Consider the following 27699-nt stretch of genomic DNA (forward strand, 5'->3'; position numbering starts at 1 on the left):
TATTTAGTTTCTTTGCTAGTGTTCGTTTTACTTTCTGAATTGCTCTGAGGTGGGTGAATTGATGCAATTGTGAAAAGCCTACCATTCCCCTGAGATCTTGTAGATCTTTTAGCAGTACAGCCATGTTTCCTGTCAAAAAGCTTGCTTTGTCTTTGTACAGAACAGTCTGTGCTGCTGCTGGCTTTTATCTGTATAGACCTTTCTATTCTACCTACAAATATCATATTTATTTAGCATTTCTTTCTTCCATCTTCTGCTTTCAGAGTTGAAATGCTATTTTTTGTGTTCCATATCCGTGTGTAAAGCATCTTTCTAACTCTCAGCCAGGACCTTTTTCATCACCTGCTTGGTCCACGCTTTTACCGAAGGTTTCCAATAATCATTGTATTAAATATACTCTCTCTATCATCCTAACCATGTTTTGATGACATGATAAACCTGACTTCAATGCTATCAGTCAGACATTTCAGCCCTAACTGCAGCCACTTACAAGTTCCTGTTAGTTCACATCTGTTCAGAAATGGTTAATCCTGTCAGACTTTGTGGTGATTAAGTTTTCATCTATATTTCCACAACTGTAAAATGGCATGAACTGCTCTATCCACTTTGGCTAATGTAACTGAGAGAGAATTGTGTGCTTACCATTACTCTCCTGTCACATTTTTGCTGCGAGGTAAATTAGAGAAGGCACCAGTTTTCTATTAATGTCTACAAAAGAAAGGTTTCAAAATAAACCCTGCCTGTTGCATTTCAGAAACTTCCATTTTTTGTCCAGTGTGGTGGTGAGAATTTTTTTGCAGACCTTCATTAGTTTACACCTCTGTTACTGCATCTTCATAATACTGTCGTCACCGTCTATCTCTTTGTAGGGAACATTGTCCAAACTGATGCTACAAAAACATGTTTATTGGAAAACAGTATTTATGAAACTTGATTTTAAGAGCCACATGGCTTTAATTATGGTCATTATTCTTCTCTATTTCAGATATTTTTTTGCATCCTACCCATACAGCTCTTGCATCTCTGTTCTCTTATTCTTGTACTGCTGTGAACTTTTTAAGGAGGAACTTCTAATCTGTTTTGTAATTATAGTTTGTATTCAAGAAATTATGTAAATGCATTACAATTTAATGGAAGAAAATTCAAAATGGATATACTGTACCAATGATAATAGCAGAGTCAATCTTGAATAGAATGTGTTCTTTTTTTTTGTCCAGATTAACTTTTTTTTCTTCCTGCTTTAACAGAAATTGCCCAAGTTATTGCCTCTTACACAGCAACGGGTCCAGAACAACTCACCCTTGCTCCTGGTCAGTTGATTCTTATCAGAAAGAAGAACCCAGGTGGCTGGTGGGAAGGAGAGCTCCAAGTGAGTTACTGGTTTTTGAAATAAAATTACATGTAAAAGAATCTGTGATTTTATTTTTAATAGTTCAAAATGATAAATGTGTCAATGCTAAATACGTTATTTTGAAAATGTTCTGCAACTGATCTTTTACAAGTAAAATGCCTTTTCATTCTAATTTGTTGAAATTGAAATAACTTTGGAGAATGGCAGGAAAAAAACATATTTCTTCACTGTGAGGCGGAGATACCCATCTCATTGCATTGCTAGATTTAATGCATAATATGTTAAAATTAATGGTCTAGAAACACTGTAGATCAAAAGGTTTCATTTTCAGTAAGAAGGGAAGAAAATAGTGAAAAAATAGTTTTTGTTTGGTGACTTTTTGAAGTCAATTAGTGTCTATTTTCTTTCATAGGTAATATTCTTTGTACTCAAAATTCCAACTAACGAAAAAAAAAGTAGTTAAAATAATTCTTAATATAGATTTAATAATGTAAAAGCTGAGATTTGAATTCAAGTTTTATAATAACCTTTCTTAGCTGAGAAAAATTAAAGATATTTCTTCTGATTTGATTTGCAAAGCACAATGTAGTTGATGAAATAACAGGATGCAGATTCTGTCAAATTGCTATCCTGCTTCAGTGATATAAGCTTTGACACACTTGATCAGGCCTGTGCTTTTCTGTCCCAACATCCTGTTTCTGACAGAGGCTGATTGCTGCTGTGTTACAAACCTTACACCTCCACTCTAGGTCATGTATGTGGTCATCTGTTTCTGTTCATGAACATACATTTGTAGTATGTATGTTTACCACATTTTGTACTGATGCTCTCTGATAGTATGAGAGCATCTAACATGCTTTCCCAAACCTTAACATCTGTTAATTAGGATCATTTGGATAGTTTGATTGGATTCTGCCTTTGGGATTTCGTGTTTGAGTCCAAACTTGATGAACTTTTTCAGGTCATGTTTTGCTGTATTTCTAGCACTTGGTTAATGTGACATATGTTTGCACTCCTCCACCTATTGGTTGAGCAGGAGAGGTTAATACAAAGTTTAGAAACTGCTTCTTGGAAGAAAAGAGGTAATTGAAATTCTTAATCTCTATTTAAACTATTACAATCTAGATAACGATTTAAAAACAATTATTGGCATAATGAAAAAGCTTGTTGTTTTGAATGCTGTTATTCATTATTGTGATAGCTAGCCTGGCATTCTAGAGTTAAGGTTTAAAAAAAAAATTAAATCTTTTAGAAGGAGCGGTTATTGTAGTTTTATTTATAAAGCACACAAAGTAGGAAAACTGAAGTGAAAACTCACTTAAATTCATAGCATCACAGAGTCATAGAATGGATCGGATTAGAAGGGACCTCAAGGATCATCAAGCTCCAACCCTGAGCTGCCAACCTCCACATTTAATACTAGACTTAAATAAGTAGTAAATAAGTGTTTAGCTGTAATAAAAGCTTGCTTCATAATAGGAAGCATCCTGACATTGAACTATCACGATGAAAATAGCTGACAGTTTCCTTATAAAATGAATTTTACTTGAAATGCTTGGACTGCAAGTAATTGAAGTATTGGCTGAATTGCCTTGCCTAAGGTTCTATTGATATGTTTACTCCTCTTAAAAGAATTGTTTCTTTTTCTTTCTCTCTTTCTTTTTTTACTAGGCACGAGGGAAAAAACGACAAATAGGATGGTTTCCTGCTAATTATGTAAAACTCTTGAGCCCTGGTACCAGTAAAACTACGCCAACCGAGCTACCTAAATCAACAGCATTACCTTCAGGTAAGCAGTGCGTTAATGGAGTTGATGTTGTAATGCAATGTAATGTAATTTACAGTAAGACTTCTAAAATTAATCACAAGCATTAAATATATGCCACAGTAGTCACTACGGTAAAGCAATTTATTTTGATTTTTTTTGCAGGGAGGGTAGACAGTTGGTTTCTACATTTATTGTGGTGATCCCTGAGGTGTAGCTGTAGCGTGACATTGCACCTTAAAGAGTAAAATATTCAAGTTACAAGTCCTGTTTGTTAACAGTAAATATATTGAGGGAGTTTTTAAAGGTTCAGAATGTTCCATAGGCTTATCAGTGGAGGCTTTTGTCATTAAGGACTTTTTTTCCTAAGATGAAGTGTGAGAAAACTACACGAGTATAGAGCTTTTTGTCCTATTGTTAAAGTTTGTGAAAGGATACAGCAGTGATAGACCTTTTTACTTACAGAATCTATTTGCTACAGCTCCAACATGGGCAGCTCTTTATCAGCTCTGTCAATCTACTGCAAAATATAAAGCCAGGCAGAAGACTGAGAACGGAAAGTTCAGTGCTTGTGGTTGTTTTAGTCCTTCACCATTTTGTGTTCGGTAGTTTTGTAGTACCAGGTAAAGGAGATCCTTGACAATCAAAAATGCATAGAATAGTTCATTTTCTTCCATAATACCCAAAGATTTGAGGCAGTTGTAAATGATTCTGTGTTCTGTAGTTAGACTGGTCTCTTAGCACTGAGACACAATATCTGAATGTGAAGGGATGGTTTTTTTTGCTTGTTATTTCAAGTTTGACAGTTCGGGACTTTTGACACATGCTGATAAAACTTACAGAATAAATTTTCTAGTGCATTTCTCACTGCCTATAGAACATGGAAATCTTAATGCCATTCGTTCTAATCAAATTCAGCTTTGTTATAGGCCTGTTATTTTGGAGAGTGAGAAGAAGAAATAGGACTATCTTGCCTTTCTATTATGATGTGGTCTAACTTAGTGTGTGGTTATGTAAGATGTTAAGAGGTTAACGTTTGAGAAGCACTTTCATGGAGGAAGTGTGTTAGTGAGAAGTCTTATTATAGCAAAAGACATGGAAAGCTTGAAGTAAACTGTCTACAGGGATAAAATAGTGCTCAAGGCGGTGCACTGTGAAGAGTGTAAGAGTGTGTCAAGTCTGTCTGGGTTCTAAAGACAGTGGATCCACCAGAAGCCTCCTTTTCTTTTGCCATTTTGTTTGTTTTGATGCATAGGCTCTCTGTGTATCATACTGTGATGCAAACTGCATGGCTTTAAACACCCTTTTAAAAAATTCTTTTGCATGGACTCTTTTGCTTTATACTTTGGATGTTTTCTTCATTTCCAACTGCTTCATACTTACCCTGTTCGAAACTTGCATCCAGAACATCTTCCTGCTTCTGAGAAATGAGAAGAGCTGTTAAAGCTCCTTGATCTAGCCAGGCACGAGGAGGTTCACAGTACAGGAATAGTTAGAAACACATTTCAACCATTCTGCATGTTTAAAGAAAGAAAGACAACATTATAGATTGTAATGGTCGTGAGTGTACCGTGAGAACCTGGATTCCTTCTGCCATTGACTAGTTAATCAACAGGCAAAATCTTTTTAGAAAAGAAACAAAGAGCTAAAAAGCACTGGAGCTCAGAGAAAGCTCTAGCCTACTTCTGTAGTTAGCAGTGGCTTTTGGAGCTGTTGCTGTTAGTTGTTTAACATAATTGAAGAACTTTCTTTCTGGGACTACTCAAAGAGTTTTATATATAAGACTGAAGTGCTTTCTAAGCTGTGTGACCAGGTGTAAACAAGATCAAGATGAGGTCAATGCTTGAAGCTCAATGGAGGAGTCCCATCTTCAAAACCCTCTTGAATTACCTCCCCAAGTTATAGGTGGTTCTTGAGATCCCGTTTAAATATTCTGATGGCCAGCACCAAATACCAAGAAATTCTTTGAAGTACAGGAGAGCAATCAGGAGAATGAAAACTTCCTGGAAGAAACAAACTCTTGAATGGGAAACAAATCTGTATGGGATTCATCTCAAGTATGATCTAGTTTAAGCTTTTTATTTTTCCTAATTTTAGTAATAGCTTGTAAATATTTAACAAGAATGTTATAAAACAGATTCACAGGTCTTTAAAATGAAATATGAACATCAGTGCTGTTCATACATTTTAACTTATATTAGCCCAAAAGTACCTACCTAGTAGTAGGTAGTATGCCATAATATGCATTTTACATCCAGTATGCTAGGGAAATGTGCACTTTGGAGAGTTGCTGTATTAGATGTGATGAGTAACAGTGGATGCCTCTTGACTTTTTATTTTTTATTTATTTTTACATTTTAATTAGAATCATTTTTTTTTCTCTCTTGCAAGTAACTAAACAAAATCTTGAGATATGTGCTGATATGATATATATATATTTGATTATGAGGCTCGCAAACAGGCATAAAATATTAACTAAAAGGAGTTGAATAATTTCTGGAATATAAATTCCTGAAAGAGGAAGGAACTGTTTGACAAATTTAATTAAATTGCTGGCTGTGTACAAGAACAAAAATACAAGAAAACTGTAGATTGAGAATAGAGACAACATGACAGGAAGGCTCATTTAGCCAGCAGTGTTGTGTCGTCAGGCAAAATACCAGAAGCCCTGTGTCTTGGCAAGGAGAAATCAGCAGAGAAATAGAGGAAATTATATAACTTAAATAAACAGTCCTCCTGCTTTAGAGAATTAAGAAAATTGCTCTATTATAACTGGACAGAAACCATTGTATCCTGAGAACCATCCAGGTTTGATGAGTTTTATGGTAAGAAAATAGGAAAAATGCTTCTTGCAACAGTCCTGTGGGGCCAAAAGGCCACCCTAAATGACCCTTCTTACTTTTTTCATCTTTCCAAGGTTTTTATGTTCCTAATGCCTGTGGGGCAGTACAAGAGTACAAGTACAATCACCATTGCCTTTCTCTTGAATTACAGATCTGTTTAGCATGGTCAGTGCTAATTAGAAAGGAGTGCCTTTCTCAAATAATTGAACTTAAAGTGTTTCCTAAACTTTTCTGTCCATTGAGCGGTTCTACTGGAAAGGATACTTATTTAGAACAGGGCGAGGATGCAGAATGCTAATTTTATAAATACATTATAAGTTTGGTGCTTTTATGGGCAGAAATATGTATATATTTATAGCTGAAGAGTAGTGTCAACAGAAAGCTAACATTTTGACCTTTTCTTAAAATTCTAAATCTTTCCAGTCTCTCACTGTTGAGCACTTTCTATCGAAAATATCTTAAGTGCAGTTCCAGTGGGTTACACTGTTCTCAGCTTGCACTGTTGTGCCCTGCCCTCTGTATTGCGATCCTAAATCCTCAGTAAGCTGATGAAGAGGGTAAAGCTGTGTGGAAGGTCTTTGTTTTTTTTAACTAACCTGGAGCCAAATTGTTGAGAGCTTGGATAAATTCTGATACAGGAGCAGAGGAGACAGGGGCAGGAGCACAGCAGTGCCTGTATAGATCAGTGCACTATCATGGAACTACATTGTGATACCTGCAGTGTTTACACGTAGCTTATGCTTCGTTGAAACATTACCAGTGCTACAGAACTCTTCCTTTATCTTACAGTGTGCCAAGTAATTGGCATGTATGACTACACTGCACAGAATGATGATGAGCTAGCATTCAATAAAGGCCAGATTATAAACGTCCTTAACAAGGAAGACCCAGACTGGTGGAAAGGGGAGGTGAATGGACAAGTGGGTCTCTTCCCATCCAACTATGTGAAGCTGACAACAGATACGGACCCAAGCCAGCAATGTAAGTGACCCTCTCTGCTGCCATGCTGTAATTATTTATGTAGTACTTTAAGACGAAACATGCAGCATTGCTGTGATTCTGCTGCGGTTTGCAGAACTCAATGCTTCACCACTGCTGCACTTGGCAAAGTCTCTTTGAAGACCTTCTGTAATGCAAACCTTATTTTATGTTTGTTTTATTTTTAGTTCCCATCCCCTTTGTAGCATGTTACCCTTTATCATTTTTGCACCATGCTGTTTACATGCCTGACTCATTTTCCTAGCTTGAATTTGCTCATTGTTTTGTTTTGCTTATGTGTTGTTTTCCTCCTTTTTCTAGGAATCATATGTTGTCCATCCCCCACTCAGGCTTGAAAGTCCTCAAAGAGACCCACTATCCCATATCACTGCCCAGAGGGATGATGGGAGATGCAGCCTTGATCATGTGACTTCCAGCATGATCATCTACTGCCTTCTGAGTAGAAGAACACACTGCAGAGCAGTTTACCTCATTTTACATTAGTTGCATGTAATCACAATGTTTGAGTTAATTACCTGCAGATATAGACGCAAAATTAAATGAAACAAAAAAAAAAAAACACAAAAAAATCAGAGGATAGTGGGTCCTTTTGTGGCTTTCATAGTTACCAAACTAATTTTTCCACCTTTGCACAGGTGCTTTTGCAGTTTTAAAATTATTTTTAAATATATATTTTAGCCTTTTAAAGGAAAAGTATAAATTAAATTTCTTCATTTTAATCTTGTTTGTGCAAAAAGACCCACTATCAAGGAATGCTGCATGTGCTGTTAAATTTGTTCCAAATGTCCATAAATTTGAGATTTTATGTATCTTTCTTTTTTATTGTTTGCTTGTCCAGTGTTGTCAATGTCTTTTTTTTTTTAATTATTGCAAAAAAAAAAAAGCAGAAGGAGTTAAATCAGTTTAAGGAACTTTAAGTGTGCCCAATTGCAGATAAGGTATTTTGTTGTAGTTCTTGTACTGTGTGTATCAGGTGTTCCTTGTTGAGTGTAATACATTGTGGAGAGAAGAGATTAACTTCCTTCCAATGCAAGAGATATTAACCTTGCATAATGTTGTTATCCCAGTTATGTTAATTTTATTTTGCACACTATTTGTAGCTGCATACAATTAGAAAACATCCTGGTTTGTGTTTGTCTCAGATGTTTCAGTTTTTGCATTTTCGTGTCAAAAATCAACAGAACGCTACATTCATGTGATGTTTGAGCATTAACTTCTTTGGTTTTTTTCCATCTTGAAGTTCATGGAGTTTTACTTTTCATTTTTACTTTCTCGTGACTATGGAACAACACTTTTTGAACCAGTAATTTTCCTGACAAGAAAGAATGTATAGAAATATCTCCCTGCAATTAATTTCCAATGTTTACATTTTTTTTAAACTAGACTGTGGAATTTATACAAATTAATATTAAATGGAGCTTACAGTCAAATATATGTAGTAGATGTGCTGTAGCTAAGCCATGTTTGCCTTTCCAGCATTAGTAACAAGCTCTTGATGAAATGCTTGGTGCTGTCAGTGCAGAAACCCCCTCTACCCAATGCCTCAAGCACAATATAGCATTTGTACTAACTACTTTACCATTTAGTTATCTTCTGTTTTATGTACTTCATTTATTTCTATATTTCATGCTGGCAGTGTTGTAGAATTTCTAATCCTATCCCATCTCCCTCCTTCTGACCCACCATGCGGTGCAAAGAACAAGTGAAGCTCCGTATACAATTGCACTTCAGTATTTCATCAATATGAATGTAAAATATATAAATATATAAAAACCTGCAGCTTTAACAACTGTAATACAGCCTTTAAAATTAGCCACATGTATAGATAATTAAATTCTTCATATAAAAGCTAGACTAAAATGTGTTTGTTGTCTTGTTGCTGTGTACACGCAGAATTCACCAAGTGGCATTAGTGCATGTAATGAATTTGCCACCAGAGTAGCCTGAAGCCCTGTTTAATTTCTGAATGACACCTGTGTTGTTACTTTGAATATTATTTGATTATAACTACTCATTGTGATCAGCTGCAAACTTCTGCACCTTTCTTTCTCTATTCACTGCCTTCTATGTGTTACAGAACATTAGGTACTTTTTGACACTAGGCTAGTAGATATATTAAGTATACTTTTTTATTTTACAATGGGTTTACATTGACCTAGGCTCTGCGTTGTATGCCAGAAGCTCTAGTCTTAAAACATGCACAATTGCACAGATTTTCTCTGTTTTTAGGATAGTTTCTAACATGCACGTTTTTTCCTTTATCACTCTGCCATAAAAAAATGGTTTTCTTCTTCAACATAGCCATTTGCTGAACACAGTGCTGCCTCCTATCTGACAGAAATTGAACATAACTTAATACTTGTATTTTTCAGTTACTATTGTTTTGCTTGCTGAGAACTATGTAGCAGATTCTTCTCCATTATTTCAATATTTCATGCATTAAAATGTTATTTTAATGAAAGGGTATCTCTGTGTTCCCATAATGAGCTGTTGTGTTGAAAGATTCATAACTTGACTAAAAGCTTTTGTCCTAAGGTATGCTATGGTTTTTATGACTTCAGGTCAGAAACACACTTTCTCTACATATTGAAATATTGGCAATACTTTGAATATAGGAGATTCATATGCTGCTTTTTTTAATTATTATTATTACATTAAGGGAGAAAAAAAATAAAACTATTACAATATCTGCAGGTTCTATGTTTTCTAACATGCTTCTAAAAACACAGAGTGATGTCTCATGAAAGATACTCAGAATCACAGTACCCTAAAAGTTCCTGGGGACAATTTTCCACTGAATTGAATAGAACGGACTGAAGTTGTCCCTCTGTAGATACACACACTGATGTATGTTGTGCCAGGATTTCTCATACAGAAGAGCACTGTGTATTACTCAACTGAGCAACATCTTATAAATCAGTCTATTCCTGAGAACAGTTAACTCACAAAAACCTCAAAACACATTTAAAATGTCCTGGACAAAGATATTCAGACTGTAATGAAATTCATTGTTGAAAGACCTATGATGTCTATTTACTCAATTGTTAAAAATTATTAAAAATCATTGTGCATACTAGCGTAGATCAGCATGGAACTTACCCATAATCAGTTATTTCCACTAGGTAGCAGGGAAAATTGGGGTCCCCAGTACAAGAAAGACGCAGAACTCTTGGAGTCCAGAGGAGAGCCACTAAGATGATCACAGGGCTGGAGCGCCTCTTCTATGAAGAAAGGTTGAGGGAACTGGGCTTGTTTAGCTTGGAAAAGAGAAGGCTCCAGGGAGACCTTGTTGTGGCCTTCCAATACTTGAAGGGAGCGTATAAACAGGAGGGGCACGGCTGTTTACAAGGATGGATAGTGATAGGACAAGGGGGAATGGTTTTAAACTGAGACAGAGGAGGTTTAGGTTAGATGTTAGGAGGAAGTTTTTCACACAGAGGTGGTGAGGCACTGGAACAGGTTGCCCAAGGAGGCTGTGGATGCCCCATCCCTGGAGGCATTCAAGGCCAGGCTGGATGTGGCTCTGGGCAGCCTGGTCTGCTGGTTGGCGACCCTGCACACAGCAGGGGGTTCAAACTGGATGATCTTTGAGGTCCTTGTCAACCCAGACCATTCTATGACGATTCAATGATATGGTTCTATAAAAATGATGTTGCACTTATTCTCTTACCTGTCTGGGTTTTTATTAATATTTATGAGAAAGGGAGTCTGAAAGTAATTCCTTAATAAAGAAAATTGAAATAATCCATCAAAAATAATACTTTTTCAGGGTTGTGTCTCAATCCAGTTTTGACTCTCCTGTCCTTAGTGATACATCTGAGAAGCTCTTTAGTCTCCGACAACCACACAATTACCTCCAAAATACACTTGTCTCCTGTGATGGAGATGTGTCCATGCTCTTGTCTCTTCAGTTCTTGAATTTGTGGCTGGAAAGCCGACAAACACTAATCTTGGTCAAGGCTGAAATAAGATTTCCACGATCTACATAGACTTAAGATAAGAAATCATTCAGATGATTTTCATTTTGATTTACATTTTAAGTCAGCATAAAGAGCAGCCTTGTGGCTGTCTAATCAGTTGAATGCATTTTTTAAATCAGCTTTCATTTGTGAAGTACCTTTTCCCATTTCAGCAGGAAATCAGGAATAAGGAGCCATCATTTGAGGGATGTAGATGAGATTGCATTTAGAGAGCGCTTTAACTTCTGGTGATTCTTTTCCTTCAGAGTTGTTCTGTTTGTCTTGAGAAAAAAAGAAATCCATATTCACAAAAGAGTTATTCTGTGTTCTTTTTATTTCAATTAAGTATTTCATGGACAACCTATCTGCTAGTGTGTTTAAATGGAAAGATTCTTATACCTGAGGTAATTTTACAGCAAGTGAATATACAACTTTTAGAAGGGGCTGGAGTCCCCATAGCATTACATTGCTCCATGATCACAGAACTTGGCTCCACGTTCCAGCATAAGCCTCTCCTTTTACTTGGTGTGTAGCCCACCTCTTTGAGTGCCCCCTCAGCAGCAGCTTTACCTAACAGCAAGAAGAAAGCTCAATGCTTCTGCTCTCCTCTGATCTCGACTTGCATTTGGCCCATTATGTTGCCCTTTTGTACCCAGTGAGTGCTGAGCTGATGTTGCCAGCTCCACTGATGCCCATAGAGCTGTGAGCTGGTGCCATCGCTACTGAAACACTGCTCTGCACTGGGCTCACATCAGTATGACAGATAGCAGTTTTCTGCTCCCTGGGCTGGCTTGCTGAAATCTGATTTCGTGGATTTTTTTCCCCCGTCATATTCATCTCTGCCAAGTGCATTTCTCAGCTGGTTTTTTTTTTGTGTGTTGGATTAATTCTGTTAAAGTCCATCTGGTTCGATTCCCTTACATTACTTTTTTTTTTTTTTTTTTTTGGAGGCGAAGACCTGGAGCAAGGAAAGGTAATGGGTGGAGGTCAGCACGAGAACGTGGAAAACTAATAAAATATTTGAACTCTGAGAATACAAGATACCCCAATTCTGACCCCAAGTGCAGTACCTATATATTATGTTTATTTTTGCTGAAGACAATGTGAAGCTGGGTTGTGCAGTTTTGGTGTTTGCATCTGAATCCAGTTGATAAGAAGAATGAATGTTCAAATGCTGTCTTTTGATGGAAGGAATGCTGTTGTGGTGTCAGGAGTACTGTTTCTCCTCATTTAAGGTTCTGGAGGAAAACTGTGGTGTAATTTTGTAGTGCTTCTGGTTCGCTGTAATAGCAACCTTGCCCACTGCAGGGGAGTTGGAACTGGATGATCTTTAAGTTCCCTTCTAGTCCAATTTCACAGTTCTGTGACAACAGAGTGGACTCCTGTCTACTGTGATCTTGCTGTTGCACATTGGGCCATTATGAAGTTATGGTGAAAACTGGCAGTTACAGAAAATCTCCCTGAATTTGAAGAAATTAGAAGTTATGCCTATGTGCTTAGGGCAGTGAGTTCCACAATGGATTCTTCTTCCTGAAGAGACACAATCCATGACGAACTGCTTTCGAGCTTAGCAATTAGCTTAGAAAACTCATATTTTCAGAGCTTTGCCCTTGCAAGGAAAAGGAAAAGCACATTTACTTTTTAGAACGTTATTTTAAATTATTTTCATTAAATTTCTAGAACTCTCAGTTCCACAGGTCATGAGGTGATAGGATACCAGATTTCTGACACTGCTGGGTTTCACTTCTGTTACACAGCTAAAGGATAGAAGGTTACGTATTCACTGCACTGTGAACATGCTGGATTAACTATCCTAATTTCTCCATTATTTTCTGCATTTGCTAGATTTTTTGGTAGTTAAAGATTCAAATTCAGCTTCTGCAATCTTTCAGATGGTATCAAACGCCAGAGTGGGTGGGAAAATGGAAAAGAATGGTATCTGATATCCTAAAAGGTAGAATACAGTGCCTAGTTTTAAGTACTTGAATGGTGACTACTTGTGAGCTTTAAGCTAGAAAAATTAACTGGTTCTACACTGAGGTAAGGTCTTGGACTTCATCAATAGCAGAACTTTCCCATTTGTCAGGGGAAATGCCTAATATCAGGGGCACTTTGGCACTTGGCCCTTTTAGTGGGATGAATTCATGAATGGTGGTGTTATTTCAGCTGCACATAGAATTTGGATGTACATAAAAGTACTTTACACAGTACTTTGGCTTCCATGAATAACCAGCCAGAGCCGTATGACCTTGACATTCCAGCTTGGAAAAGAACAGAGTTCTTGCTTGATATTTATGATACAAAGATCAGACAATTCCTAATACTTGTGCACCTAATGAAGAAAATCCTTTATGAGAAAAGTCTCTCCTGCATTTTCTGCAATAACTGCAGTAGGCAGTTTCCCCAAATATTTAGCGCTCAAGGTTGAACCCTCCACTGACATTCAGAGTAACCCATTTAAGTCCCAGTTGGCTATCTGTCAAGCTGGCCACTGAAATGTAACAGTTCAAAATGTTAAATACTTTCTTCTAAAGGCTGCTGGTGGTTGGAAACAGCACTTCAAGCCAAGGTCATTGGCATCGTTGAACACTAAAATTCCTCAGCCTCTGGAGAAAAATCATTAAACGTTTTGTTCACTTTTAATGAAGCTGACAGTGCATGGGGAGAACTGATTCTGTTAATTAGAGCTGTGATTTACATGATAACTGAGAAAGTGCTTTGAAAGCAATCACTTATTAAACAGAATTGAAACTTTTGACTTTGGAAAAATAGTGAGAATTTTGATTATTTCGACTTGAAGTTGTTAATTGACACTTCTCCAAGCCAACTTTTTAATTTCAGGCAGAGTTTGAATTGTATCTTTGGAGGGACTGCAATACACAGCATTTCGAAGAAGCATTGGCAGTGTGCTACGCTTACAGTCTGATATATATATTCAGCTTCTTACTTATAGAGAATATCTGCATCAACATTTATTGTTTTTAAACAAATCTATCTTTTATCTTTTCTGGAGCACAGAGTAGTTCAAGCAACCTGTCCCAAGGCATTCATGAAAAAACTGATGGTGATACGTGGTGGACCTTGCTAGTTGTGTAGTGCAGAATCAGGTCCTGAATTACGTTTGGGAAGCTGAAGATGCAGTAGATACTATCTAAGTATTAATTTTATATCAAAGAACTGAAGGGGTTGGCTGGGGTGTGATATGATTAGAAGCAGCAGCGGTTCACTGTGCAAGAACATTTGAGAACATCTGATCTAAAACCACACCTGTTGGATCACGCTGTGTTGGAGTCACGACTGATGCTGGTGAACAGTTAAAAAAAAAAAAGCTTTGGCCATTTAAAATCCCATGAAGTGAAGGTCTCGTTGAATGTTTGTCATTCAGATTTTTCTCCACGTGGAAAATGTGTTTCAATGAGGAATGTACTGAATTTGCCAATGCTTTGTTGAGAGGTGGGGGAAAGAATTAAAATGAAGAATTTTGATTGTGTCAAAGCATAGTATTTCTTTAAAGCAAAATATTTTAAACCTATTTCAAAACAACTGAACTACATTGTATTTTATGCAGAACAGTTATAAAAACTATTAGAAGTGAAACAGGGAGAAAATGTTTTCCTTGGCAATTTCAGAAGAATTTAATTGATCTGTGCTGAAACATACCAAGATCTATGGGAAAAAAAGTAATTAAGTATTCTGTTGTAATGCAGAATAGAAAATGGAACATGAAAATTGAATTGTGCCTATAGTATAAAAATTCTATAATACACACAGAAGATGGTTTGGAAAAACAGAAGGACAAACTTGATGGAATGTGTGTTCTTAGTTATAAGATTTCCTACTGCTTTTTAAGGTACAAAACGACAATCAATCAACCCTTTGGCTCAGTCTGTAAACTAGTAAGGTTTGTGGGGTGACTCCACTGACCTTCATGACTTTTGGCTCAAGTCCTTCAAAAGTTCTCCAGCAATTTTTAACTGAAGCATGAAGAAGTAAATAAACCCTGCTTTGATGAGGATGCCTACTTTGACTTCAATGATTAAGATCAAACTTGAATGCAGAGCTGAGAGCTGAAAATCTAAAGAGCTCATCAGAGCATTAATGTCACTATAGTTCTCTTCCTTAATTCTGCTCCCTTTTAGGATAAATATATGTGTTCTTTGGCATTAATTCCAGGTGAAGTCTTTGTCCCCTTTTTATTAACAGTGATCCATTTGGGGATTTATTTTACAGTGTGGTTCCAGATGAATGACACAACTAAGGGAAACTGAACTTCGGAGTGAGGTTGGAAATGGGCAGGTAGTGGTGAGGAGAACTTTTAAGTTTTGCCACCAGAGAATAAACATTTAGAAATCCTGTTCATGCCACAGGGAGGTCTTCTTTAGTTGTTTCTGGACTGCATGCTTTCATTTTAATGAGACCTCCATTCACTTGCCTTGTTAACTGGCTATCTCCTAAAAATGACCTTGAATCTTTAAAAAAAAGTTAATGACAATGTTTTTATTCACTAAAAGATGAAAGATTGTAAGCACTGTGTGATTAAGTGTGAATTATGATTAAATGAACAGGCAGTAGTTACTCTTCATTGGGCATTATTCAAACTACTACAGATCTGGATCAATTTAAAAGCCATTGTAAGTAAAATCCAGGATTCTGTTGTGTTTTCCAGGGTGTGCAGACTTGCATCTTCTGGATATGTTGACACCTACTGAAAGAAAAAGGCAGGGATACATCCATGAGCTCATTGTCACAGAAGAGAACTATGTAAATGATTTGCAGTTGGTCACAGAGGTAAGGAGGCACGGCACTTTTAGGAGCAGGTTTTATTCACTCATGTTTTCTGAAGTGAATTGGATCACTAATTTCACCCTACAAACTCATTTGGTATCACTGCTGTGTTGCATTCCCTAGGAATGATCAGTGTTAAATTTTCATATGTGAACATATATGAATGTCTGGGTGTGGGTGTAATTAACTGATGGCGAGCCCTTGTGTTACCCTTACTGAAATGCTTCAGTGTTTCAATTGTCATTTCAGTCAACTCTTTTCACTCCTGATTTTGAATGTTTACTTCTCATATGTAGGTTCATAAAGCCTGAAGCGCATTGTGTACCAATTTCCAGATGCCCAGCGGCACTCAGTTATCACTTAGCCTGTTTCTCTTTAAATGTTACAGTGTATATAGCATCTTTTATCTGGGGAGATTCATACGGGCAAGTGATGTGGGCAATTCTTTTGACAGCGAGGGAAAGCCTTTATTTTGAAAAGGAGGTCAAGCCTGAGACAATATGAGATAAGTCAGAGCTTCCATAAAGAAGTCCAAAGTAAAACGTATTTTCAGTTGTTTATCAAAGTAACCCTAGGTTATTTCACAGGAGACCTGTCACTAAAATTCCCAAGGTTAAAGCAGACTATCCAGGCCATGGTAAACAACCACCAAGACCAACTCAGATTATTATCTTCCTAAGAGATAAGCTACTCAGAAAGGTATAATCAGGTAGATCTGATAATGGGCACAGGGCGTGCTTGAGGTCTGTTCTGCTGAGTACCAAGTGCTACTCTGATGTAAAGTAGTCTCACTTCCAGACTAAGGAAGTAAGCATCATCAGTCTTAGCAACTTTGATTATACTTAACATATACTTTCTAAATTGCTTCATTTTCTAAATCTGTAGATCTTCCAGAAACCACTAATGGAATCTGAGCTGCTAACAGAAAAGGAAGTTGCTATGATTTTTGTTAATTGGAAGGAACTGATTATGTGCAATATAAAACTACTGAAGTAAGTTCTTTTTGCTTTTTTTTTCTCCTCTGTACTTATCAATTACAAAATCATGGGCCTCTTCTTTTAGCTGCATGGAAATATTTGCCACTTATGAAAATAGTCGCCAAAGGAGCCAGGCATTTTTCCACGTTGGAAAAAACAAGATATTATTGTTTGCTATAATTTTTTATTGCTGTTGAGAAAAATGCATCAGTTCTTTGCTGAGTGAGGATTTGCACTTAATTTGCTCTTAGGGTACCTGCACAGAAGGCAAGGTCAGCTTCTCCTGAAGAATAGTGCCTCTCAGGGCTGCCCACACTCCATACTTCTGCTTCCTCTTTCTCTGTCACAGCCCCTTACCGACTACCAGTCCCGTTATCTGTGAATGGGAAGCAAACTACAACCAACATTCACTGCCACCGTTATTCTGAGTTGCCCAGCGTATTCCTTTAGTTATTGTAAACTTTTTAACACCTGAATGAGCTGTTTTGTGAGAAGCAGGCCCAAGAAAGCCTGGTTTGCTATGGATTTGTGCCCAGTGTACCCTGCACCCTTCCTACCAAAGTCTCCAACTACTGCAACCCCAACTCTTTACCATGAAACTCCATGCAGTGCAAGTACCCTTATTTCCCCCTTCATTCTCAGTGGCCTCCACCAGATCCCATCTTCCTTCTCTCAATTTTCTCACCCATCCTTGTTATTTCAGCAGGAGGGAAAGCCTCTTTTTTTTGAAAAAGAGGTCAAGCTATGCAATCCTGAGACACTATAAGATAAATCAGAACTTCCTTGAAGGCATGTACAAACAGATTGCTTCTTTTGGCCCTTGCCCAACAAAATGAGTAACAATTTACACCTGCATCTTAAAAAGCAAGAGTACTAATAAAACTCCTTTATTTTTCTCTACTGATTTGCTAATTCTCATTGAAAGTGTAGGAATTTTTTGAGATATCTTCGCTTTTGTAATGTGCTTGAAAATGGCTCACAAAATAACAAGTTATGACAGTGATAGGGCAGAGACATATATATTGATAACATGACACATATTGGTAATAAAACAGCGGATGACAATAAAATGCCCTTCCTTAGGAAGCCAGGGTAAAAGCTAGAAATAGCTTTGGGCCCAAGGTGGTGGTAGGGTTTTTATCCCTTGTTCAAGAGCATATCTATATATTTTCTAATAGTAAGAGTAATGATATTCCTTCCTACATTGTATCTGATCTGTCATTGCATTAAGTTAATGTCAAATAATAAATTGGTGATCACAAGAGGGAAAACTTCAGTTGGCTGAGGGTGCAGTCTTGATTATTATGTTCTAATAATGTGCAATAAGTCCTGTGGCTGATCTGTTTATTATTCAGAGGTCTGTTCATTTCAGTAATGAATAACAATCAACCTACTTATTTCATAGATCACGAATCACTACTTAGAGGTCTGCTGACTTATCCAACACTCATGACCTGTTTGTGTTTAGGGCCTTGCGTGTGCGTAAGAAGATGTCTGGAGAGAAGATGCCAGTGAAAATGATTGGCGACATCCTGACAGCTCAGCTGCCACACATGCAGCCATACATTCGGTTCTGTAGCTGCCAGCTCAATGGGGCAGCACTCATTCAGCAGAAAACAGATGAAGTCCCCGAATTCAAGGAGTTTGTAAAAGTAAGAGAAGAGCATTCACTGTGTATTTTGTACACCATAAACTGCATTGCAAATTTCCAAAACACTGTCTGAAATAGTGCTGTGTGACGAATTAGAATGAAGGGTCTTAAGAATGAAGAGACTTAAGCACTCACTGAAGAAATACTTTTTTTGTTAAAGGCATACCTTTTTTCAGTGAGCTGTATGGCTGTGAAATAATTACGTTAGCATTGGTTATGCAGTAACATGCTGAGAGCTGGACAAATAATGGTGAGAAGATGCTTTTTGTTTGTGCTGACAAGTTAGGTGAAGAATGCATTGTACAAGAAATTCTAATGCATTGACCTTGTTTGTGACCTAATGGATTTAGTTGAGGCCTTATGTTCATTTGTTGCCTTACCTTTTCCTTATTTTGCTGGATTTTAAGCAAATTGACTAACACCATTTTACCTCTCTAATGTTTCAGAGGTTAGCAATGGATCCTCGCTGTAAAGGAATGCCACTATCAAGTTTTCTACTAAAGCCTATGCAACGGGTAACAAGATACCCACTAATAATTAAAAATGTATGTTCTTTTGCAAAGATGATGTTTTTGATGCTGCTTTGCTTGTAGCTTAATTAAAGGATAGTTTCCCTACACTGTCACTATTAGATGTCTGATAAGCTAGGGAAAATGGGCTGCCTTTTTACATTTTACCACACTAGAGCAAATGCAGTAATTCATTTGCCTTCAACAAAATGTCTTTGGATTTCCACTAGAAATAGGGGTGAAACTTACTTGCACAGAGAACCAGAAGGCAATAAAAGCTGAATGAAAATTTTGAAATTCAGAAAATGGAAGTATTGGGTTCACCTTATGCTCATCTTTGCCTTTTTGCCTTGGTATCATTCCTTCCTTATAGTCTCAAAAATGGCATTCAGTATACAATCCTGAATGCTAAATCATTGCAGCTTACATTAGTGGATAACTTACAACACTTTCCTAACTTTTATTTGTTGCCTAACACTTACCATCTTGAATAGTACTGTTGAAATTGACCCCAGACTTTCGTAGGAATTAATCCAGTTACAAATTGGATGTTGTGATTTAAGAGAATCCATAATCAGCTATGTTTCTGTTTATGGCTGGAATGTGCATGCTTACGTCAGAAGAGTGAGTAGTGCTCTGATGTAATGGCTCTGCAGACAGCTGTTCACATACCGACTGTGAGTTTGTCTCTTATTTTTCACATTTGTCAAGCAGGAAGAGAAATGTGGAAGCTTCTGACCAGCTCTGATGAAAATAAAGAAATAAAACAGAAATTAAGGATTCTCAAGATGAATATATTTTAAATACAGATAATAGAAAAAGCTAACGTATTTTATTTGCCTGTAGATAATAGAAAACACTCCTGAAAACCATCCTGACCACAGTCACTTGAAGCATGCTCTTGAAAAAGCGGAAGAATTATGTTCTCAAGTAAATGAAGGAGTGCGAGAGAAAGAAAATTCAGATAGGCTGGAGTGGATCCAGGCTCATGTTCAGTGTGAAGGCCTCTCTGAGGTAAACAACATGCTGTCTGGAGTAATGGGCACACTTCACTGTTTGGGAAGAAACCATGGCTCACTTTTGGCTCTGCATCAAGGGAAAATGTTGTAATCATGTCATATAATCTTAAATCATTCGTTTTTATCTTTCTTTGGCTCCCTTTCATTTATGCACGTAATCCTTTTTGCTGCTTGTATTATTGTCTTCTACATGATAAATGTTGCTTTTGTTTCCTGCCTCTGGACTAGTGCCAGATTAAGTGCTGCAGTTTTCAACTACAACTCTTCAGTTTCGTGGCTCTTTGCAAGAATTATTGTACTGTATCTCATCCTGAAGCAATATCTGACTGTCTTGGAGTGCTTTAAAAGTCATCACAGTATCTGTTTTTTTGTAACAAAACTTTGTTTACATTCTGAAAATGTGAGAATACAGATCAAGTCCCTCTCAAGACTTGACAGAGAGAATCACTGCCTACTAATGCATGTTATATTTCAAGATAACATGTTAAGCCTCTCTGCAATATTTGTGGTGGGCAGAGAATACATTGATGACCTCTCTATAGTGGTGAAGATACTAGTGGCAGACAGATCGCAACTTGATTTTTAAAATGTGTACTGAGTTTTCAGTTCAAGATAAACAAATAATAAGCACTGTTTGGTTTATAAACTGGACAATGTTGCATTTCATCTTAAAAATCTATTTTGGGGGAAAGACAATTCTGACAAGTTCAGAAGGGCCAGAGTTGCGTTTGGCTGTCTTAAAACTAGTGCTTGTATGGAGATGGCTGCTTTTGTCTTTTGTACATGATGTCTAACCTTGGAACATCAGTAATATTACCTGAATGGCCAACTGACTGCTTGCTGACAAGTTAATGCCAGTAACACCTTAAATCTGTGGCAAGCAGTGAGCAGGCCTTCCCCCAGTAGTTTTCTGGCTGAGATGTTTCTAACCTGTAGAAGGAGCTACTCCAGATCTACCTGCCTGGCTAGCAAGGATGCCAGAGCCCACACCATCCTGACCAATGGAAATGAACTTAAAAATGAAAGGGCTAGTAAGCCTCTACAGACCTTGTTACCTCCAGATGAGTCTTGCATCTTTCTGGTTCCAGCCACTGGTCAGCAGCTGTCCTCTAAGCCCAGCTATTACAGAGATACAAAGACAGGTTATCTGGAAGTCTTTTGTTATGTTTTAGTGAGTGAAATTCAGACACAATTCATGAATGCTGTTCTTATTAAGGAAGCTCATGATTTGGAGAGGTCATTTGTGTAACTACTGCTAATCCAGGACAAGTCATCATCAACTCGGCTCTGCTCACAGAGGTGCATGTGTGTGGTAGAGAAACTCAAAAGGAGGCAAAAATGCTTCTGGCTTTTCTCTGACTGCCCAGATCATGCCTTGTGCAACTGATAGGTTGCCTTAAATTTCACAAAGCATTTTTATGACTTGCACTGCTTGTCATGCGCAAGGCAGAGACATTGCTCATCATCCCTGTGACGCAAAGTAAAACTAATGTCAGGACTCAAAACTGTATTTGATCTCTTTCAGGGGAACCTCGATTGTTTTACTTTATACAGTGCGTTGTTCTTCTTCTTCTACTTTTCGCAGCAACTCGTATTTAATTCTGTTACAAACTGCTTGGGACCACGCAAGTTTCTGCACAGTGGGAAGCTCTATAAAGCCAAGAGTAACAAGGAACTGTATGGCTTTCTGTTCAACGATTTCCTCCTCTTGACTCAGATCATAAAACCTCTTGGCTCTTCTGGCACGGACAAGGTCTTCAGCCCCAAGTCTAATCTGCAGTACAAAATGTACAAAACTGTAAGTACCACTCTTAAATGGTGGCTTGGATAGTTACATACTAACAGAAGTTCAGGAGGCAGCACCCACATACTGTACGTGTGGGATTTTATATACAAGAATGTTGAAAGCTTTGGCATATGTTGGGGATTCCAGGGACCAATGTTGAGCAAGCTGGTAGTCTGCTAGTTAAGGGAAGATGCTTTTGAAATTTGGCCAAAACAACCTCTTCAACAGAGGTCACATAACAAGGAGCGATGCAGAGAGCAGTATTTGCTGTTCCCTGTGAGAAAGGAGAGATTGCTAAACTTCATAAAGCTGTTTTCTCAGTTGAGGAGAAATGTTCCAGACTGTGAGCACACCTTAATAATAAGAACATTTTTTAAAATGACATATTTTAAGACAGATGGGAGGCCAGCTGAAGGGGAGAAGCAATAGTGGGCACAAATGAGATCTGTTCTGAATTGCTCTATCTTGCATGCCTCTGTTTAGATACTGTGCAATAGAACGCTTGCTTTGCCTAATGTTTTCCAGCCCATTTTTCTAAATGAAGTACTAGTAAAATTACCCACAGACCCTTCTGGAGATGAGCCCATTTTCCATATCTCCCACATTGACAGAGTCTATACACTCCGGGCTGAAAGCATTAATGAAAGGTAAGTACCTGCACAGGCCACGTTAGTACTGAGTTTTAAAGGTCTGGTGCAAATGTATTTGATGTACACATGCATAGCAGTGTCCAAGCAGTTAATATTACATATCCTTGTGCTTGAGAATAAGGTGATAATCAGTACTTGTAAAGAATGGAGAAAGAATAATGCTTCCTGAATTTCAGTAATACCAATGGTGAGATCACTAGGAGGGCTGATGATTCCATTTTGTGGTAGCGTGAAGAAGCTAAAAGATTCAGGCCTATCTTGTTCTGTTAATGTCCATCAGTTTTCTATGCCAGTGCAAGCATCTGCATGTCTGTATGTTGAATGGGATTCAGGAACAAGTCAGATTAAAACCTGAAGCAAAAACCTGCCAACAAAACTCAGTTTTAATCTGGTTCCATTTATAATGAGTAAGTCAGAAGAGTGACAACTTCAGCTAGTGATTTGTGTCTCTGGCAAGCTTACAAAGATGGGGTTGCACGGACTTATATTGAAAAGATTGGTCTGCAGATTTGTAAGTTCTTGAAAAATAACTTTTGTTAAAAAATGGAAGCTGAAAAATCAGCAAAAAATCCCCCAAACACATTGCATAGATACTATTATGCCAGCTTGAGAATGCGTTATCTGGAAAAATTCCAATGCATAAAAAGTTATAAAACATCTTTGCTCCCTGCCTGCTCATAGTTCTCTTGAGCTTCCGTTGTGTGATGGGACCTGCTAGGCTGGAATGATTACGTTTCTACAGGCGCTATGAATTCCAGCAAGATCTCTTCCAAGCAGACAGCTTCAGCGTAGCAGAGCCTGTGGTGGGGTGAGGGCCTTAGGCTGGAAGAGGTTGGGAAGGAGGGCCAGCTTTACTGTTATTTGCAGTACAGCAGGGAGTAAAAATGGAAATGATATTTTGCAACCTTTTTCTCCTTTCCCTCTGAAGGACTGCATGGGTTCAGAAAATTAAAGCTGCTTCGGAACTTTACATAGAGACTGAAAAGAAGAAGAGGGAAAAGGCCTACTTAGGTACAGCATGGGGTGCAGGGGTTCTCATCCTTCGTGGGGAAGTCCCTGGGCCAGGAAATATATTAAAGACTTCTGTCTCTCCTCTTCTGTTTCACTACAGTTCGCTCACAGAGAGCAACGGGCATTGGGAGGTTGATGGTGAATATTGTTGAAGGCATTGAATTAAAACCTTGCAGATCCCATGGTAAGTGCCTTGTGATTTCATAATATGCTGTATGTAGGAGACATTCCTATTTGACCATCTTAGATGTTCTGTCAGTATATTTTTGTTTAACAAAGCTGTTTTAATGAACTTAAAAAGCACAAAGGTGGTTCTGTGCTTTTCGGTAGCAGTCATGCAGTTGTCTTGCACTTTATCATTTGGCTCATACAAACGGCTTTTACCACACAAACTATTTCATAAGAGATCATAAGCCACAGATTCCTTAATGAAGAGTGGAAAGTGCTCAGCGCCTTGCAGAATTGTGTCCATACTTATTGAAAGGACAGCAAGGCCACTGTCTTTACCTGGTCTGTTGGCTGCCAGTTGAAGAGGGTATTCAGACACACACTTGAAAACATGATTACATTTTTCTGTTTGTTTCCTAATTCCCAGGAAAGAGTAATCCATACTGTGAGGTGACGATGGGCTCTCAGTGCCACATCACCAAGACAATGCAGGACACCCTCAATCCGAAGTGGAACTCCAACTGCCAGTTCTTTATCAAAGACCTCGAGCAGGACGTACTCTGCATCACGGTGTTTGAGAGGGACCAGTTCTCCCCAGATGGTAAGTAAGGGGCAGCCACCCTTCCAAGGGTAGTTTCAGACCTGCCGTTTTGAAGAGGTGCACTCCCGCTGAGGTAAATACTGAACCCCTGTGTGTGTTTGAGACCCGACGCACTCTCACTCCCATGCTTGTGTTGGCTCAAAAAGAATTGCGCTCTCTCTGGGTTTTCGGGTTTCCTTTCTTGTGTGGTTTGACAGTAACCGAAGTGCAGTTTGTAATTCTGCTAAGTCTTTACTTGAAACTCTGGATGCGTTTTGCAAATGGACAAATTAATGGAGGAGGAAAAGAAATGTTGTCAGGTTCCTGTAACAGGCAGTAGCAGAAATGAACTCAAGGTTCCCAAGCCATTTTAATTTCATAACTTGCAGTAGACATACTGAGCACTGAATTATGTCTTTTAGAGTAATAGTCTCCCAGGAATATTTGGGCAGGACTGTCATTCATGTGGCCAGTACCATTTGCCCCAGTGACCTTGTCGCTGTTGTGATCCATCCCTTGCTCTGTCATCTCCTGAGAGCTACTCGTCCAGTTCAGGCTGGGCACTGGCCTTTGGCTTTTTTTCTAACACATCATAAAATAAGTAAGCTACTTAAGCAGAGCATCTGTGAAGTACATGGTGGATTTTTTTCTGCCTTCGGCATCATTTATTTTTAAATGCTGCCACTGGTCCAGAAGAAAGTCTCTTATGTGCAGACAGGCAGCATTTGTCCTTCAACTGCAAAAATATAATGGGACGAAGGGTTTTTTTTCTCCTTTTATTGTGTGTAAATGAAAACTTAGCTCCTACTGCAATTTAGCATTTTATTGCAACAGAAAACGGTTCATTTCTAAGCATGCTGTCTTTTTGCATTTCAGACTTTTTGGGCAGAACAGAGATCCGTGTGGCAGACATTAAGAAGGATCAGGGTTCAAAGGGACCAGTTACAAAGTGTCTCCTTCTCCATGAAGTCCCAACAGGAGAGATAGTCGTCCGACTGGACCTGCAATTGTTTGATGAGCCTTAGAAGGAAAGGGACCAATGTTTTGGTTTTTTTTTTTGGTCTGAGTTCACTGCAATATAGGTATCTGCAGAAGCTGTCACAAAACCCTTATTGGTTTGATACGAAACTACTGCTTGCCCTTCACACACAAGAGGGTTATCAAAGCAAACAGGAGCATCTTTGTGCCTTGATAATTCTCACTGAAAAACGAGTCCCAGTTTAGTGAGGAAGTCTCCCTCAATTTCTCTATGTGGAACCTGATGTTAGTTTCCTGGGTTTATGAAGTAACCTGGCTGTTCGTTGTGCTGCAGCCTGAAAGGCTGGCACACCACATAGGTCCCCATGCTTGCTCCAGTTACTCTACTCGTTAATTTACATGAAGAAGGCAATGTTGGTATGTTTGGTGGCTTTCTGCAGGGTTTTCCCCCAAAAGGAATTCTGTGCCTATTGCTCAGCAAAGTGGCGTGTAAATGTTTTGTGAATTGAACAAGCAGTTATGCAGTAAGAAGATCTCTGGAGATCTTCATGGCGATACTGAAAATATTTAGAAAATAAATAGTCTATATCTATAAACAGAGAAGATTCTATTAACATACCACTTCATGACTCACATTGCCCCCAGAATAAATTACGTGCAGGCCTTGTGCACAGAGATGAGTTACACTCCAGAAGAGTCCACCCACTCAGTACCTTTGGAAGAAGTGTTTGAACAGTGAGTGAAGGACGGAATATAGAGCCCTGCTGAATGTTGTGCTGTACCACTTCGGTACTGTTTTACTACTGCTGCTCAGTTGTGTGAATGCAGATGGATGTTCCGTCACCTGCAGTGAGGAAGGAAAACAATGATGGCTCTCGCTCAGGAAGCTCATTTCTACCCCGCAGAGTCTAGTTTGCAAAGCAATCAGTGGTGACCAGTTATTAAACTGTACTGTGCCTGACTGCATTCGACATCGTGTTGCTGAATTCAGGGCAGTAGCACATTGTCACTCACAGCAGTGTTTGCTGCAAACCGGGCTGGTCACAAAGTTGGTGGCAAAGATGGTAGACGTGAACAGAATGAAGTGTTTTGTGATTGTATGGAGTGGGTAACCCGAGGGTAATGTCTTTTTCATCTTGGGGAACACAAAAGGTTATATATGTGTTTAACTCAACACATAGCACGCATACAGGCCAATGTCCAGCAAACTTCCCGCGTTTGGCAAACCATCTGTCCCTAAGTGCACACATAGGTTGCATTTCCCTTAAGTACACGACTGGATGTGACAGAACCCTAAGAGTAAAATTCATCTTTGTTCTGCCTGGAATCATTTCGTTCATTACCTATCATGCATACACTGGTATTTTTGTAATGACTTCAATTCTGAATGGGAGGTGTCAGCCTGTTCCATTAGCATGTGAATGTTCTCGTGGAGCCTGTTGTTAGGTTTTGATGTTCTTTGCATGTCCTTTCAGTACTGGTTTCCACCTTCCCTGTATTGATGGTGTTCTCTAGCACTACAATTCTTATTGATTTCCATTAGGAAATTAGGATATATTCATAACGGATAGGTAGAAACAGTATGGTAGTAAGTGTAAACTGTGCTGGGAAGTGTCTGTGTATTATAATTTCCTACGAGACCACTGTAATGTTTCAAGCAATGGGAAAAGATGTATGTTGGAGGGACGACAAAGTTTACATTTCATACTTTTCAGAATCGCTTTATTATTTATTTATTGAAGATAGTGTAGAATTTTGTATCAGAAATGACAGACATACTTATGTATTTTTTGAAACAGAAAAGCAGAGATACACACTTTAGTTAGAAACTTTCAACTGATCACATTTTAGAGGGAGTGCAACTTCCTGGGCATGCATTTGGTTACCACTAACTGGCAGAAAACATGATTAAGAGAACTTTAAGTTTCTATTTTTCAATGTTGTTAAGAAAATTGTTTCGATTAAAATATGTAAATAGTACTAAACCCATGTTTTCCTAATTCCATATCAATACATTTTATTAAATATAACGTATATGAAAATACACGTTGTTGTGGTAGAATTAAAAAAAAGTGATAAAATCTATTAATGGGTAACATTAAATGTCATTTAATGTCATGTCTAACCTTTTATTGCTGTCCTAATTTTACTCACTAGCTGGACATACAGTGAATTCCTTTCAGTGTTTAGAAAGTCGGATCGTCTTTTTATGGCATCATTTCCACAGCATGAATTTCAGCAACAAAATAAGGAGACAAATAGGAAAAAAATACTATGGATGTGATGCAGAGATCCAGTCCAGGTTTGCAGAAGAAGCCTCAAGTTGCTGCATTTTCCTCTGAGATTCAATTGCTGTTGGAAGTGGTTGCCAGGTAGCTGTGGGGGCTCCTCTTGGACTGTGACCCCATCATCGATACGTCAGATTGCATCTTTTTATGTGGTAACACAACTGAGCACCTTCCCAACCACCATCGCTTGTCATTTCCAACTTGCCCTCAATGCATGGGAACGTTTAGTTCCTGTTAATGCCAGTGAATGTCATGCATGTGTGAGATGATGATGAAGGGCTGGGGTTCAGCTCCTGGATTTCTAACTTGCAATCAGTCCTTGTAATTTCCCTTGTCCATCCAGGACTTCATGTGTTGTGGAGTTGTGGGAGTGGCAAGGC

The 27699-nt window shown here is 38.3% G+C and overlaps 1 protein-coding gene across 7 annotated transcripts in view; it reads left to right on the forward strand.

Moving 5' to 3' along the window:
• Nucleotides 1–26270, forward strand: part of ITSN1 (intersectin 1) — a 116278-nt gene extending 90008 nt beyond the window's left edge. For 5 of the 7 annotated variants that reach the window (XM_048953899.1, XM_048953881.1, XM_048953872.1 and 2 more), the window contains 14 exons: nucleotides 1248–1369; nucleotides 3023–3140; nucleotides 6749–6940; nucleotides 15584–15705; nucleotides 16588–16694; nucleotides 18148–18331; nucleotides 18777–18875; nucleotides 19686–19853; nucleotides 21384–21656; nucleotides 22170–22291; nucleotides 23223–23305; nucleotides 23406–23489; nucleotides 23901–24074; nucleotides 24930–26270. In XM_048953899.1, coding sequence (XP_048809856.1) covers nucleotides 1248–1369; nucleotides 3023–3140; nucleotides 6749–6940; nucleotides 15584–15705; nucleotides 16588–16694; nucleotides 18148–18331; nucleotides 18777–18875; nucleotides 19686–19853; nucleotides 21384–21656; nucleotides 22170–22291; nucleotides 23223–23305; nucleotides 23406–23489; nucleotides 23901–24074; nucleotides 24930–25078 — 1997 coding nt within the window. In that variant the 3' untranslated portion in view covers nucleotides 25079–26270. Of the gene's footprint in view, nucleotides 1–1247; nucleotides 1370–3022; nucleotides 3141–6748; nucleotides 6941–7258; nucleotides 7821–15583; nucleotides 15706–16587; nucleotides 16695–18147; nucleotides 18332–18776; nucleotides 18876–19685; nucleotides 19854–21383; nucleotides 21657–22169; nucleotides 22292–23222; nucleotides 23306–23405; nucleotides 23490–23900; nucleotides 24075–24929 lie in introns of those variants that run through there. The other 2 variants (XM_048953889.1, XM_048953919.1) reach the window with 2 other exon arrangements.
• Nucleotides 26271–27699: the final 1429 nt, after the last annotated feature.

This window comes from Lagopus muta, chromosome 1, assembly GCF_023343835.1.
Source record: "Lagopus muta isolate bLagMut1 chromosome 1, bLagMut1 primary, whole genome shotgun sequence".
Classification (NCBI taxonomy): domain Eukaryota; kingdom Metazoa; phylum Chordata; class Aves; order Galliformes; family Phasianidae; genus Lagopus; species Lagopus muta.